Source organism: Mytilus californianus, unplaced genomic scaffold (assembly GCF_021869535.1).
Source record: "Mytilus californianus isolate M0D057914Y unplaced genomic scaffold, xbMytCali1.0.p SCAF_4, whole genome shotgun sequence".
NCBI classification, from domain to species: Eukaryota; Metazoa; Mollusca; class Bivalvia; order Mytilida; family Mytilidae; genus Mytilus; species Mytilus californianus.
Window position 1 is genome coordinate 24,985,252 of NW_026262690.1, and position 14,614 is coordinate 24,999,865.

General features: G+C 33.2%; 1 protein-coding gene across 1 annotated transcript; it reads right to left on the reverse strand.

The window, feature by feature from the left end:
• Positions 1–3,215: 3,215 nt before the first annotated feature.
• LOC127737766 (proline-rich proteoglycan 2-like) lies at positions 3,216–14,161 on the reverse strand. Its single transcript, XM_052248668.1, has 6 exons — positions 13,993–14,161; positions 10,765–10,775; positions 9,444–9,676; positions 6,355–6,448; positions 5,211–5,278; positions 3,216–3,388 (listed from the first exon to the last, which is right to left on the reverse strand). The coding sequence occupies exons 2-5, from the start codon at positions 10,771–10,773 to the stop codon at positions 5,222–5,224; spliced, it is 393 nt and encodes a 130-aa protein (XP_052104628.1). The 5' UTR covers positions 10,774–10,775; positions 13,993–14,161; the 3' UTR covers positions 3,216–3,388; positions 5,211–5,221.
• Positions 14,162–14,614: the final 453 nt, after the last annotated feature.

Below are 14,614 nucleotides of genomic sequence, written 5' to 3' on the forward strand. Positions count from 1 at the left end.
GTATATAAATATATTCAAAACAAATTCCTATAAACTTTCATGCAAAAACTATTATTTTATGAACGGACATGTGTAAAGATAGTACTAGTAATTATGTATATCCCAATTGAGAGGGCCCTGACATACTATAATTGCGTGAAATCTTTGTTGACGACAGCCAGTGATACACAAGATAACATTGTCCACGCTGTTATGAAATTCGTTCTATACTGACCTAAATAAAACACGGCCAATTCAGTGATCAACCTGAAATCAGATCAATATATTAGCAGTAATATGAGATTTATCTCAGCCAATAAATATATTATGGCAGCCACATTCCATTTTAAGGACGCTGCACTTACAAATGTAGTTCATTACTATGATGTTTATAGGGAAAAACGTACAACAAAAATACCGAATTCCAAGGTAAATTCAAAGAGTGGAAGTCCATAAAAACTGACAAAATCAAACATTATCAATCAACAGAACGAGTGAAAAAACAACCGTCCTATTCCTGACTTGGAACAGCCATTTTCATAAGAAAATGGTGGGTTAAACGTGGTTTATTGTTAGCTAAACCTACACGTGTATGACAGTTGTATAAAGATAGTCAAGACTTCATTTGACTTTTATTTCTAAAGCTTTGTAACACATACAAGTGTCTTGTCCTGATTGTTATCGTAAAAAAACAGTAGCAATGTCAGACTGGAATGTGAATACTATTGCCTGTATTGGCCAACATACTACTGTTTTTCCTTCAAGGTCTGAACATGGTATGTCATAACAATTCAATTCAGTATTCGCTATGTTTGCTTCGTGGGACAAGATTTTTACATTCAGTCTGAATTATTAGGTGAAAAAACGAATAACCATGTTTACTCTCTGTTGATGGTTATATTTCATTTGTTTGAATTTTTCTAGATACAATGTAAGTTTTTAAGTTTATTACAGGATCGTAAAGATCCCAGAACATATTTTATCACATAAAATTTAAGAACTTTCATAAATTGAATATTATTTTACATTATGTATGTTGGACAGAAAATCACGTTGGTCTTTTATGTCCTTTTATGCTATCGTAACAAAATGGAATCTGTAATAAACTCAAAAACGTGTTTAAAAGCATGTTCGTTTTGCTCCTGATTAAGTAGACATCTCCCGAGGTTAACAGTTTTAAATCTAATGAAAATTCATTTGGGAACCAGTTGAGGGTTTTCGAATGGCTTGAAATAAAGGCTGCATGTTGTTTGTAATTTCCAAGTTAATGGATACTTTGTACTGAAACAAAATAACCACCTTAGTCAAAGTTGATCGTAGAAGCTTTTGCCTGGTCTTTATAACACTATTCGTTTAATACACCCAAATTCTTTTATGCGTTGCTTCCAAAAGTTTTGGTCTCGTGTGGAACTGATGAAGGTTAAATTAAGAAACACTTCCGCACGGAAATCGGTATCGCACTGTTTTCTTCGTTTCTTTTTTATTTTTGTTTGTAGTTTCCGTATTATTTTGGTAGAAAAAGACTGTGGAAAAAATACAAGTCGTAGACCTCATTTTTAAAGTAAATTGAGATTTTACCAAACTTGAACTTTTATGGATACCTTTTTGCATTTGGAATACTTAGTAAAAGGTAAACATTCAAAGTCCTATAGAAACTAGATGTGTCAGAACGACACGAATGTCCCCGCTCGCAAAAAGCATGTATTTTCGGCATTAAACGTAAATTCAATCTGTAACTCATCATAGTGGACCCACATACTTAAAGTCAGCTCAATATGGAAAGGCGTTTGGAAAAAAAAAAGTCCTTATATCTGTTATTTATTTTTCACAAAATTTTCAAAGTCAAAAGCCTGTAATTTCGGAAAAAACCAGCAGAGCGGAACAAAACGTAAACTCGATCTGTAACTCATCACGGATAAGGGTAAACTATATGGACCCGACCTATAGATATCTGGGAATATGGTTGGTTAAAGGACTACACGTGGTGACTACATATATTTGATATAGGATGTCCTAAAAATATGGGGTTAGTTACCATATGGGGTTAGTAAGGACTTACTTCCCTTTCAAAACAAAAAAGAAATCTGAAAGGTTTTAACAAACGAAAAAATTGATAATGAACGATTGAAATAAATTCATAAAACAAATTTAAAGCTAACAAGTTGTTATTGTTGGCAATTTTTTTTTTGTATTGACAAATGGAAGTAGGTTCTTAATAATTAGTATTGAAAACTTAATCCCTTTGATAGGCCGCTAGTCTAAATACCACATATGAAGATAGTCGGTAAGATAAATTCGTTACACGGTGTGCTAGTGACAGACGAAGAAATTGATGATGAACGATTGAAATAAATTCATAAAACACATTTTAAGCTAACAAGTTGTTATTGTTGGCATTTGTTTTTGTATAGACCAATGGAACTAGGTTCTTAATATGAACGGTATTGAGCTTGATCACTAATTTGATAGGCCACTAGTCTAAAACACCATGTTAAGATAGTCGATAAGATAAATTCGTTATACAGTGTGCTAGAGACCTAATACGATATATATGGGGTCAGTAAATTCCATTTGGGGATTCGAACTTCGCTCTCACCCTATATGAAATTTACTGACCCAATATATATATTCGCTCTCACCCCATATAGAATTTACTGACCCCATATATATCATATTAGGTCACTAGCACACTATGTAACTAATATTATAATGTAAATACAAAAGCCTTCATCTAAATGGTATGAAATATTAACTAGTGTATGAGTGTAAAACTCGGAAGTTGTACCATTGAAAGTCAATAGGGAAGTGAAATACGAAGATCTACATATGATATGTATTTATGTAATATTCTACATTTCATTGTACGACCTTCAATAATATGGGCATATATACATATCATATCGGAAGATAACTAAAATACATTTTGAAAGCCAACTTATAATATTTGCAAATCTACTTGTGAATATTTTCATGTTTTCAAAATGGAGAAGGAACTGCTAACCCTTCCAGAACACCTAAGTTTATCCCGGTTGTTTGATGGGGTTCGTTTTACTCATTCTTTAGTTTTCTATGTAGTGTTGTGTGGACGTAAACGTCTTTTCGTCTTTTTTTCGTTTTTTTTTTGTCATGCGTTGTCTCTTTGACCTACGAGTTTAGAATGTCCCCTTGATATCATCCGCCTCTTGTTTACTGTTCTAGTATGGTAATCATCAGTCAAAAGAATTAAGAGATGACAATTAAATGACATTACTTTAGTGAAAACAAACAATACAGAATGATAATGATAACTATAATTTGATGAGATGATTATTTACAGTCTTTGATTTAGTATACATCCAATAATTATGTCTGCGTCGATTTCGATCCTACCAATTCTCGAGAAATCTTTGTAGTGGAATCTTCCATCAATCTGTAAAATGTTTTTACAAGGTATAACAAGCACTTATATTTACCCCTATGAACCATTTTACTACACATGTATGAATGAGGTTATAATTCCAGTAGACAGATTCGTCCTTCAACACATTTGAATGATCTGATGAATATGAATAAAAGAATTGAGGTATTCCTTAAAAAATAAAACATTAATCAATCAATCAATGTGGTCATGGGTAATTCAAGAAAGCTCTCTTCGTATGGAATAAAGAAATGTAACTACTAATACACACCTTATCTTGCCAAGGAAAAAATGCGATTCACTTTTCCTTGTACTGTATATTCATATGATAGCTGTCGCTGTATGTTAAACGCGACAAGAATCAATCAGTTCTTTATTTTGAATATAAACGAATAAAAAAGTGTTAGGAGGAGGGTTGGGCGCCCGATAACATGTTTAACCCCGCAACATTCTTTATGTGCCTGTCCCAAGTCGGGAGCCTGTAATTCAGTGGTTGTCGTTTGTTGCTGTATATCATATTTGTTTTTCGTTCATTATTTTGTACATAAATCAGGCCAGGCCGTTAGTTTTCTCGTTTGAATTGTTTTACATTTGTCATTTCGGGGACTTTTATAGCTGACTATGCGATAAGTGCTCATTGTTGAAGGCCGTACGGTGACCTATAGTTATTAATTTCTGTGTCATTTTGTCTCTTCTGGAGAGTTGTCTCATTGACAATCATACAACATTTTCTTATTTTTATATAAAGAAATGATATTTTTCCGTTATTGGGGTTATTGTTCTTATGTTTTAACTAATGATCCGAAGATTAAATAGTAAAAATGTGAAAAAACAAACGTCCGAACGAGACCTACCACCAAATTTGTAGTTACCTTACAGCAACATGACGGGTGCCACTAGTGGAACAGGATCTACTTACCCTCCGGAGTACCTGAGATCACCATCAGTTTATGGTAGGGTTCTTGTTGCTTAGTCTTAAAAATTAGGTTTTTTTTGTAGTGTTTAGTTGCCTTGTTTGTCTTATGGTCGTATTTTGTTTTTTGCCATAGCTTTGTCAGTTTCTATTCGACTTGTGAGTTTTTAGTGTCCATTGTATCTTCCGACTCTTTTTTGCATACAGGAAAGAGCAAATTTGCTATTACAGAAACTACCCAGTCACAGTTACGTTAACGTATTTATATATTTACAATCAATAGCAAGTGGCTTTGTTTGTTATGTAGTGAGCATTAATTTGTTAATACTTCAATATTTGTAGCATAACAATATGAAACCTTAGCATACATTTAGCTTTCAGGTACTTTGGTATGATAGCGCGAACTGGACATTCGCGGTAAAACCTTTTTCTGAAAATAATTTTTACTTTGGCCATCCGAAACTCAATCTCAGTCAGTGAGTGCTGTATAATTTCCCAATCAAGCCATCAAATTACATTGTTTTAATGATTGACAGGCTAAATAACAGTATTTAAACAGTGTTTAGTGTTTGTTCATCAATACCATGCGACGAAAAAGAAAATAAGTAGAATTACAATTTATAAAAATATGTTCTGGTTATTTGTGTCGTTGGGTTACCAATTGCCGCCTCAATGTCGTATACCCAACATCATTACAATTATAAAGAGTAAGCACGTGTATTCCACATCATAGATTAAAGTGGTTTAAAACTGAAACGTCAAACTCTATTTACAGTTAGTTTTTTGTAGTTCTATTAACGTGGTACGAGTTAGTTTTTTGTAGTTCTATTAACGTGGTACGTATAATACTAATCATCAGTGATGTTGATGCTTCCTAGGAATACTTGTCTATTTAGGAAACACAATCAAAAAGATATTTACCTTGATAGTCTTTAATGATGGTCATGGCCATGGTCGCCGCCACCACCCAGAAGAATACAACATGCCAACTGTAATAGCATAATGCATTTTATTAAGTAATATTCATATCCTAATATTAGACCGTACTACATTATTAAAAATGTAAAATCATTGTATACTCCTTTATAAAGATATATTTAATAATAGATGTATAAATAATTTTATAATATATTCGTATATCTATATATATAGATATGGCGTACAAAATTTTAATCCTGGTATCAATGATGAGTTTATTTAAAACCACTGGGTCGATGCCACTGCTGTTGGAGGTTTTCTCCCCGAGGGTATCACCAGCCCAGTAGTCGGCACTTCTGTGTTGAGATGAATTATCATTGATATTCAGTTGTCATATTTATAAATTAACTTTTTCTTTTAAAATACTAAGGATTTTCTATCACAGGAAAAGATTACCTAAGCTGTGTTTTTGCAAAGCCTTTCGGAATTTTGTGTCCTCAATGCTCTTCCATTTCGTACTTTATATTTGGTCTTTTTAACATTTTGATTCGAGCTTTACTTATGAGTCTTTTGTAGATGAAACGCGCGTCTGGCGTACAAAATTTTAATCCTGATATCTATGATGAGTTTATATATATGGTATTAGATAGCTAAAGATTATTTAAGAGTGTTTAGATCCATAATCAGAAATTAAGGATGTTCGCTTCTCTGTTTCAAAATAGCAAGCTTTTTAAAAGTCTGTTATAAATTGATAGTGTATATATATATATATAACAGAATTAAAAAAGCAGAAAAATGCAAGGTCCTTGTCCTTGTTTTTGAGATATAAGCCATTGAAAATTTGGCGGGAAATGATTCTCTCTGGATTTTTCATACATTTAACATTGGCACCTTTTTTTTCAAAACCTATGAAAAATTAACAAGGATTTTCAAAAATGGCTTTTCAAACTATATGAAAAAAATTATGAAAAGAAAAGTAGGGGTTAGCGGGCCAAATTTTTTATGGCAACACATGGATCCAACATAGGAATCCGAATATCTGACAAAAAGTCAAAAACAAGAGAAGCGAACATCCTTAAACGACAAAGACACTGTACAGGCAAATCGGTAATAAGTCAAAAACAAATCAAATATACAGCAAACTTACTCCTAGTACTAAGATAATTGGACCTAGAAATATTACAACAAGGACACAGAGCAACCAGTTCCACCACTCCCACTTACTTGTATCTGGCATGCATCTAATCAAAACATTTCAATATTAATATAATACAAAAATACATTGTAACGTTTACAGATTCATTCTCGTGTGTGTGTCTATACTGAAAAAGGCACACGAGTTATACAAAACTAGAGGCTCTAAATAGCCTGTGTCGCTCACCTTGGTCTATATACATATTCAACAAAGGACGATCTCCAACATTGTAGACGAGAATAGAATTCATGACAAAAATCTCTGTTTTGTTGATCTTGTATCGCTGATCATTTAGTCGGTTTAGTTCTCTTATCTTATTTTTTGTTGTTGCTCAAAACACAAAAGATGGTAAAATAAATCCTCATTTAAGGGCAATCGCTTCTATAAAGAGTGACAGTCTACTAACTATATCTGTAAAATTTGACTTGTTAGCAGATCTTGCCTTGCTGATAATTTTTTTGTGATTTAAAGTGTCTATTTATCTATTATAATTTTTATCATATAAGGCAAAACGCAAAAAAAAATGGTAAAAATCGTAATCAAAGGGCAATAAGTCCAATAAGGAGTCGTCGGACGATTTCCTGTATGTTGTCTTAATTGTAGATCTTGTCTTGCTGATAATTTTTGCTCATTTAAGTTTCTATCTATCTATTATTATTTTTAAGATATAAAGCAAAAACGCCCAAAAATGGTAAAAATCGTCATCAAAGAGCAATAACTCTAATAAAGAGTCGACTGACGATTTCGACTATGCAGACTTATTTGTAGAACTTGTCTTGCTGATCATTTTTGCATCTTAAAGTTTCTCTCTATCTATTATGATTTTCAAGATAATAGGCAAAAATGAAAAAAAAGAGTAAAATTTGTCTTTAAGGGCAATAACTCCTATGAGAGGTCGTCTGACAGTTTTGACACATATATATATATATATATATAATTGGTAGAGCTCAACATTGTGAACATTTCTGCCCCTGTCAGATTTTCTCTATTCATAAGGGTTTTCAAAATAATAGACAAAACTTGCATTTTATCCCAATTTTCTATTTTTAGCCATTTCGGCCATCTTGGTTTTGCAGGCGGTGTCATCGGACACATTTTTTAAAAAAGATACCTCAATGATGATTGTGGCCAAGTTTGGTTATATTAGGCCCAGCAGTTTCAAAGGAGAAGATTTTTGTAAAAGTTAACGACGATGGACGACGGACGACGAGAGACGACGACCGACGACGACGGACGACGGACGCCAAGTGATGAGAAAAGTTCACTTGGCCCTTTGGGCCAGGTGAGCTAAAAATCAACAAGTAGTATACACAGAAAAGACTGTTTTATAATCTTTATATAATTGAAAATGTATATAAAGCTGACATTCGATAATAAATGTATATAGTCTACTAAATTATTCTTTTGGTTTTTTTTTTCAATTCAACACTCAAATATTACTGTGAATCATATACTACTGTCAGGTGAAATATATTCCCTTTTTTGCCTACCATCATAGACACGTATATGCATACTTGAAATCATGTTCTACACGTTTAAATCGTTAAACTTCCTTATCATTCACAACAGGAAAATTTCAAAATCCATCCAAATAAAAGATATATACATGTAAAAATCCACCAATCAAATTGTATAAATCACTTATCAAAGTTAAAGTATTCTTGTCTAGAGGCATTTTTGAAATAAAATTATTTTTGACATATCTCAGGAGTAGTCAGAACGGGTTGTAAAATCTATTTCGATACCACCATGCCTGGAAGAATGTATTATTAAGATATGTCAAGAACGAGGACCCAATAATATAACTTTACGTAACCAGAATTCACGCTATACAAAAAGTAATCCATTATGATTTGGCTGTATGGTTATGTTCCAAGGGAGTTAGTTAAAAATGAATTTAGTTTATAGTAAGTTTATTGTAGTAAGAAACCCAGGACGAGTTCAAACAGAAAGATTTTGAAGCAGTGAAAACTGTGCACCTTACAATCAGCATGACTTTATCAGATGACAATACGAATACTAAAAATCCAGGTAAAAAATAAGGCATAGGTACTTTAATACAGTCACGGAGCCGCGACATGTCGCGTGTGTGTTTTAGTGTACTTTTTATATAAGGGACAATTTTGTGTTACTTCTTCACAATTACATTTTGTACTCTCTTATTTCACTAAACTAATAGGAAGCACATCTTCTTTCTGTTCCATAGCAATGGAGTTCACCCAGAATTTGTGCGGGGTTTTTGTTGCTTTTGCGGTGTAGTTGTTTGTCCTTTTAAGACTTTTCAATTTGATTTTGCTATTGGTTTTTGCATATAATATGATAATATACTTTATATCCTTGAAAACATAAGAAAATGGAAAATACAAATGGGAAAATCACAGATTACGCTTGGAAATCAAGCATACCGTTAGAAGGATGGATAGACTATGATAAATTAACCTTGCAGACTTTGCCCACATAGTCAAATACTAGACTATACCGGATAAAGGAGAAGATAGTCATAGTTTCGTTAGATAAATTTGGATTAGGGAGTTGAAGTGGGCAGGCTAGGCCGTACCATGCAAATTAATATATTGTAGATCTATATTAAATATTGTATTACACAAGTGACTATGATTGATCAATTTACTGATTTTTTAATTAGGTTTGCTTAACTTCCAGTAGCAAACAATGCATATTCTGGCGGGGAAAGAAACTAAACAATGCATCATTTAAGTAGGAACATCGAAGGGGATCGTACCGGATGAAGGGAGGGAAATTTGGACTGTCATTGGCAAAAGGGAGCATTATATTGCCGATTAATATGACCATTCAAAGAATTTGTATGTACAAGCAGTGTAACAATCTCCAAAACGGAGCATGGTAGTGAATGTAACAATTCGGACCTGATATGACGTAGTATGTGTACATTCTGTACGACCATCACTGCTGCACCACCTCTCTCACCGGACCTCAGCAAAGATCCTACACATTTTACAATTCATATGAAATACAGAAATCAACATTTGGAAAAAGTTTGTTATCACGATGTATCTACTTACCCTTTGTTTTCCTTCACCGTTACATAGTCGCTGCTTTGTTGAACTACTACAACCTGCTGTTGTTGCTGTTGGTGATGCATCGGTGGTGGACCATATCCGCCATTATAGGGTGGAGGTGGTCCTTGTGGTGGCGGGTAGTGAGCAGCCGGAGGCGGAGGGTACTGCCCACCTGGAGGCGGGGGATACTGCCCACCAGGAGGTGGAGGATACTGCCCACCAGGAGGAGGCGGGTACTATGAAAAATATTAGAGAGTAAAATATTACAAAAACGTATTCAACCTACATGTAGTGGACATGTCAAAGATGTTGCAGTAATGAGGTCGAATATTAAAAAAATCTGTTCAACTGTGATAGTCTAGCAGACCAACGAAAAGATAATAACAATGATAAAGGATTCTTGCAAGCATTTAAAAGATTTACACCTAACCAAAAAAACTGAAATGGGTTATGAACAATTAGGAACAATGAGAAATTATTATCACAATTATGCATATTCATAAGTGTTGGTGAGATTGACGCAAACACAACTTTCAAATTTTTCCCTCTTTCGATTTTTACTAGTTATTAGACGATTCAAGATTATCCTCCTCTTTTCTTATCATCACTTAAACTGTAGTATTTTCCATTTGTCAGTTTTACAACACTGTCCCTTTATATATCTTGCAGAATGGCAATGCCTACCTCTTGTTGATGTGCATTAGTCTTGAGGAGAACCACTTGTGGTGATAATTATATAGTATTTGTAGCTAGTTCTAAATGACAGCCCCTTGATGACCTCTACATTGGGTAGGTGTAAAGTTTCTCCTGCTATGCACTGGTTATGAGGAGAACTAGTACTAAATATGAAACTATGCTGCTTGTTCTGTTATTTTCTTTTAATATATTTTATATCTGTTTCTATAAAAGGACATCATTACTCCACACACTTAACAGTTTAATAATATCCTATATTCATGTATTGTGAATAATTAATTCAATTGTGTGTTTTCTTGAGATCTTTTATTCTCAGATTTTTGTATAATAAATATTAACGTTTTGTTATTACTTGAACTATGATGTTTATGTATCTTGCCTGATAAGAACCCATGAATGGGTAATAAAAATTACATTTGTGGACAAGTAGCATACACTGTAATACCAATTTCATTTTGTAATAGTTTTCCATTTAGAAATAACAATCTTTAGGCAGAAAGAAACTAGTTTTAAAATTAAAGGAGTCAAACATGTACATACATGATAACTTTCAATTTTTATTGTTGTATTTTCATATGCATGAACACAGATATTTTATATATCATGATAAATAAGGTGACTGACTTACCTGCTGCATTCCTGAAAAATATAAATGTTTAAACATTTTACACAAGTGACTGGTGCGAAATAAATTAGCGAAAGCTACGTGAATGTCAATTTAGCGCAAAGGAGTTAAGATTAAAAAAAATTGGTAAAATGCGCATCATAAATTAACGGAGAATAAGGTAAAATTGTGTGATAATAAATGCATCCTTTCGGGGGGATAAAAGTCAACCAGCAGTAGAGGTAAATAAAAGTAAAACGAATCATGTGTATGATAAGTATTTCTGGATTTACTTTTAAATGTATCAGAAGCTCGCAGAACAAAAAGATACATATCTTTAAAGTTATACAGCAGGCAAAAAAGGAAGTGGAAAATAAAATTTAGAATTATCTATGAAAAATACAATTTGTCTTTGAGAGGTGCCTGTTTATTGAAAATAATTTTATTCATGTCAAAATTTGTATAAATATAGAAAGTAAGGATATTTCAAAGAAGCTGACTGGAATATTGAAATATTGTCACCTAGACTTCTGACGTCCAGCGTTAAACACCGCTTACAGGGGTAAATGTATAGAATGAATTTCATAACAGCGTGGACATGGACACATTGTAATTAAATGTTATCTTGTGTATCACTGGCTGTCGACCATAAAGACTTCACGCAATTACAGTATGTCAGGGGCCTCTCAATTGGGATATACATAATTACTATCTTTACACATGTCCATTCTTAAAATAATAGTTTTTGCATGAAAGTTTATAGAAATTGTTTTGAATATATTTGTATTCTCACAACAAAAAGTTTCTTTTGGCAGAACGAGTATATTCAGAGGTGATATCACCAAGTAATCGAGAGAAAAAAAAACGTTATGTTTTTCTTGCACAAACGTTCTGTGGCTTCTTAAAAAATAAGAAAACATTTATTCGTACGAGTTGATGTAGAGTAACCTACGATCAACTTTCATACTAAGATTATTTTTTGATGGTAATAAGAACCCCGGACCTTCATAAACAATCATTTTAGTCCTCTGGGCTGCATAATTTTTTGCACGGAATTTCCATCGAAGACGCCAACGATCAGATTTGCATGAACATTTAAATACCATTCTAACAAAAAATAACCCGTGAAAATATCTAGAAGCATATGAATCCTGTCTTGTGTGTAAAATTTACGTTAACTGGAGTCAGAGTAGCTTTTGTGGAAACATTGATATTTATTTTAGATTTTGTTATACCCGAAAACGTATTACAAAAGTTACGGGATCTCTATTCTTTATACAAATTAAGCAGGTTATTTCAATGAATTTGGTCTTACTCAACTATTTTATTTTTGTTATTTGAGGACGCATATTTGAGACAATTCTGCATAAATATTAATTAGCAATTTTATTCATGCTGATTTCAAAAGCCTCTTGCATAGCCGACCCCTCCCTTATTTTAACTGAATCAGGAATGGTCGCCCCCTTACAATTTGAAATTGTACTCACTTGTTTTTCGGTTTCTTTGTTTCCATATATCTTTATGAATTTAATGATATGTTCACAATGCATCTGTTTTGGAATAATAAATCATGTGTACAAGACTAAACTGGTCAGCTGCATTTAACAGGTCGGGTACATATCCTTATACGAACATATATTATTTAGCATACGTATGCCCCCCGTCAATGCATGTATAAGTGTTTGTTTCCAATTAAGGCATTTTGTTTTTATTTTGGCGATTGACCAATCCACTGAATGATTTGCAATGCATGGTTGACTACTTGCCTATAACTGACACACTACTTAATTTTTCACTTATTGCCAGAAAAGAATTTTTCTTACTTTTTTCTCACATTTTTTTCTCTCGATTACCTGGTGATATCACCTCTGAATATACTCATTCTTTCAAAAGAAACTTTTCCTGTGAGTATATAAATATATTCAAAACAAATTCCTATTAACTTTCATGCCAAAAAAAATATGAATGGCCATGTGTAAAATAGTAATTATGTATATCCCCATTGAGAGGCCCCTGACATACTGTTATTGCGTGAGGTCTTTGTTGTCGACAGCCAGTGACCGACACGATATCATTTAAATATCAGATGTCCATGTCCACACTGTTATGAAATTCATTCTAAATGCACAGCCATGACTGGAAGGAATGGGGAAGTTAAATCCTTGGTTTTATAGAAACTTGACAATGACAAGTACAGGCGATTAACTGTCTATTAGCAGAAGCAAAAATCTGACAAGTACAAGCAATTAACTTTTTTTATGAGCAGAAACATATAAATGACAAGTACAGGCGATTAACTTACAATTGTTTAATTATGATCAGAAACATAACACTGACAAACTTGTTTATAAACCGAAACATAACACTGGCAAGTACAGGCGATTAACTTGTTTATAAGCAGAAACTTAACACTGGCAAGTACAGGCGATTAACTTGTTTATGAGCAGAAACTTAACACTGACAAGTACAGGCAATTAACTTGTTAGTGAGCAGAAACTTAACACTGGCAAGTACAGGCGATTAACTTGTTTATGAGCAGAAACTTAACACTGGCAAGTACAGGCGATTAACTTGTTTATGAGCAGAAACTTAACACTGACAAGTGCAGGCGATTTACTTGTTTATTTGCAGAAACTTAACACTGGCAAGTACAGGCGATTAACTTGTTTATGAGCAGAAACTTGACACTGGCAAGAACAGGCGATTAACTTGTTAGTGAGCAGAAACTTAACACTGGCAAGTACAGGCGATTAACTTGTTCATGAGCAGAAACTTAACACTGACAAGTGCAGGCGATTTACTTGTTAGTGAGCAGAAACTTAACACTGGCAAGTACAGGCGATTAGCTTGTTTATGAGCAGAAACTTAACACTGGCAAGTACAGGCGATTAACTTGTTTATGAGCAGAAACTTAACACTGGCAAGTACAGGCGATTAACTTGTTTATGAGCAGAAACTTAACACTGACAAGTGCAGGCGATTTACTTGTTTATGAGCAGAAACTTAACACTGGCAAGTACAGGCGATTAACTTGTTTATGAGCAGAAACTTGACACTGACAAGTACAGGCGATTAACTTGTTAGTGAGCCACATTCCCTTATTAATAAGTCAATGGCAAACATCTAAGTAGCATAATGATGTCCTGCAAAATATTTAAAACATATTGTGCACGTCACAACGGCGTTACATGTATGCATATAAAAAACGAATTTTAATTTAACATGTACTGCATTAACATATTACAACTATACCTGAAGATTTTTAATTTTATATACGATTATCCAATTTCCTGTTCATCAATGATATTGAAATGAAATAGGGGTTGTTAATAAAACAAATCCACTAAGTAAATCTCTCTATTACATGAAGATACTATGTATATAAAATTACCAATGTCACGTCTACGGTATATTTTTAAAGTCTTTACTAAGTCCACCTTTGTAGCGCAACCACGGATATAACCAATACAAATAATAAATCCTTTTGAATTTTAAATGAAAATGGTTCAATTATTTAGACTTGGACTTATACTCATTACATGTAAACAATGTACATATACATGTAGTTCACTGTGTCACTGATTTTGACACTTTTAATAATTTAATATGTTTGAAAAGATTGTATATTATCGTTTTTAAAGCTATTTCGTTTAGTTATACTAATTTACTTTACTGTAAGTAACATCAATGGTGGTCTGTTTCAACGGTATGCGTAATAAAAATACTATCTGTAGTGTAATTACTTTTCGTTTCGCATAGCGTTTATACAATACATACAATGTTTCCACCTTATATGAAATAAAAACTTAAGTAAGCATACAGATTATCTGACGCTTTTCTCCACGTATAGGACTATGTTATGCCTGTAAAATAT

Bases quoted from the DNA above. Each gene is read 5' to 3' on its own strand.
- LOC127737766 (XM_052248668.1), bottom strand. The intron at 6,449-9,443 runs GTAAGTAGATAC...TGTTTTGATTAG, and splicing joins ACGGTGAAGGAAAACAAAGG to ATGCATGCCAGATACAAGTA. The intron at 5,279-6,354 runs GTAAGTTTGCTG...ATGCTATTACAG, and splicing joins CAATTATCTTAGTACTAGGA to TTGGCATGTTGTATTCTTCT.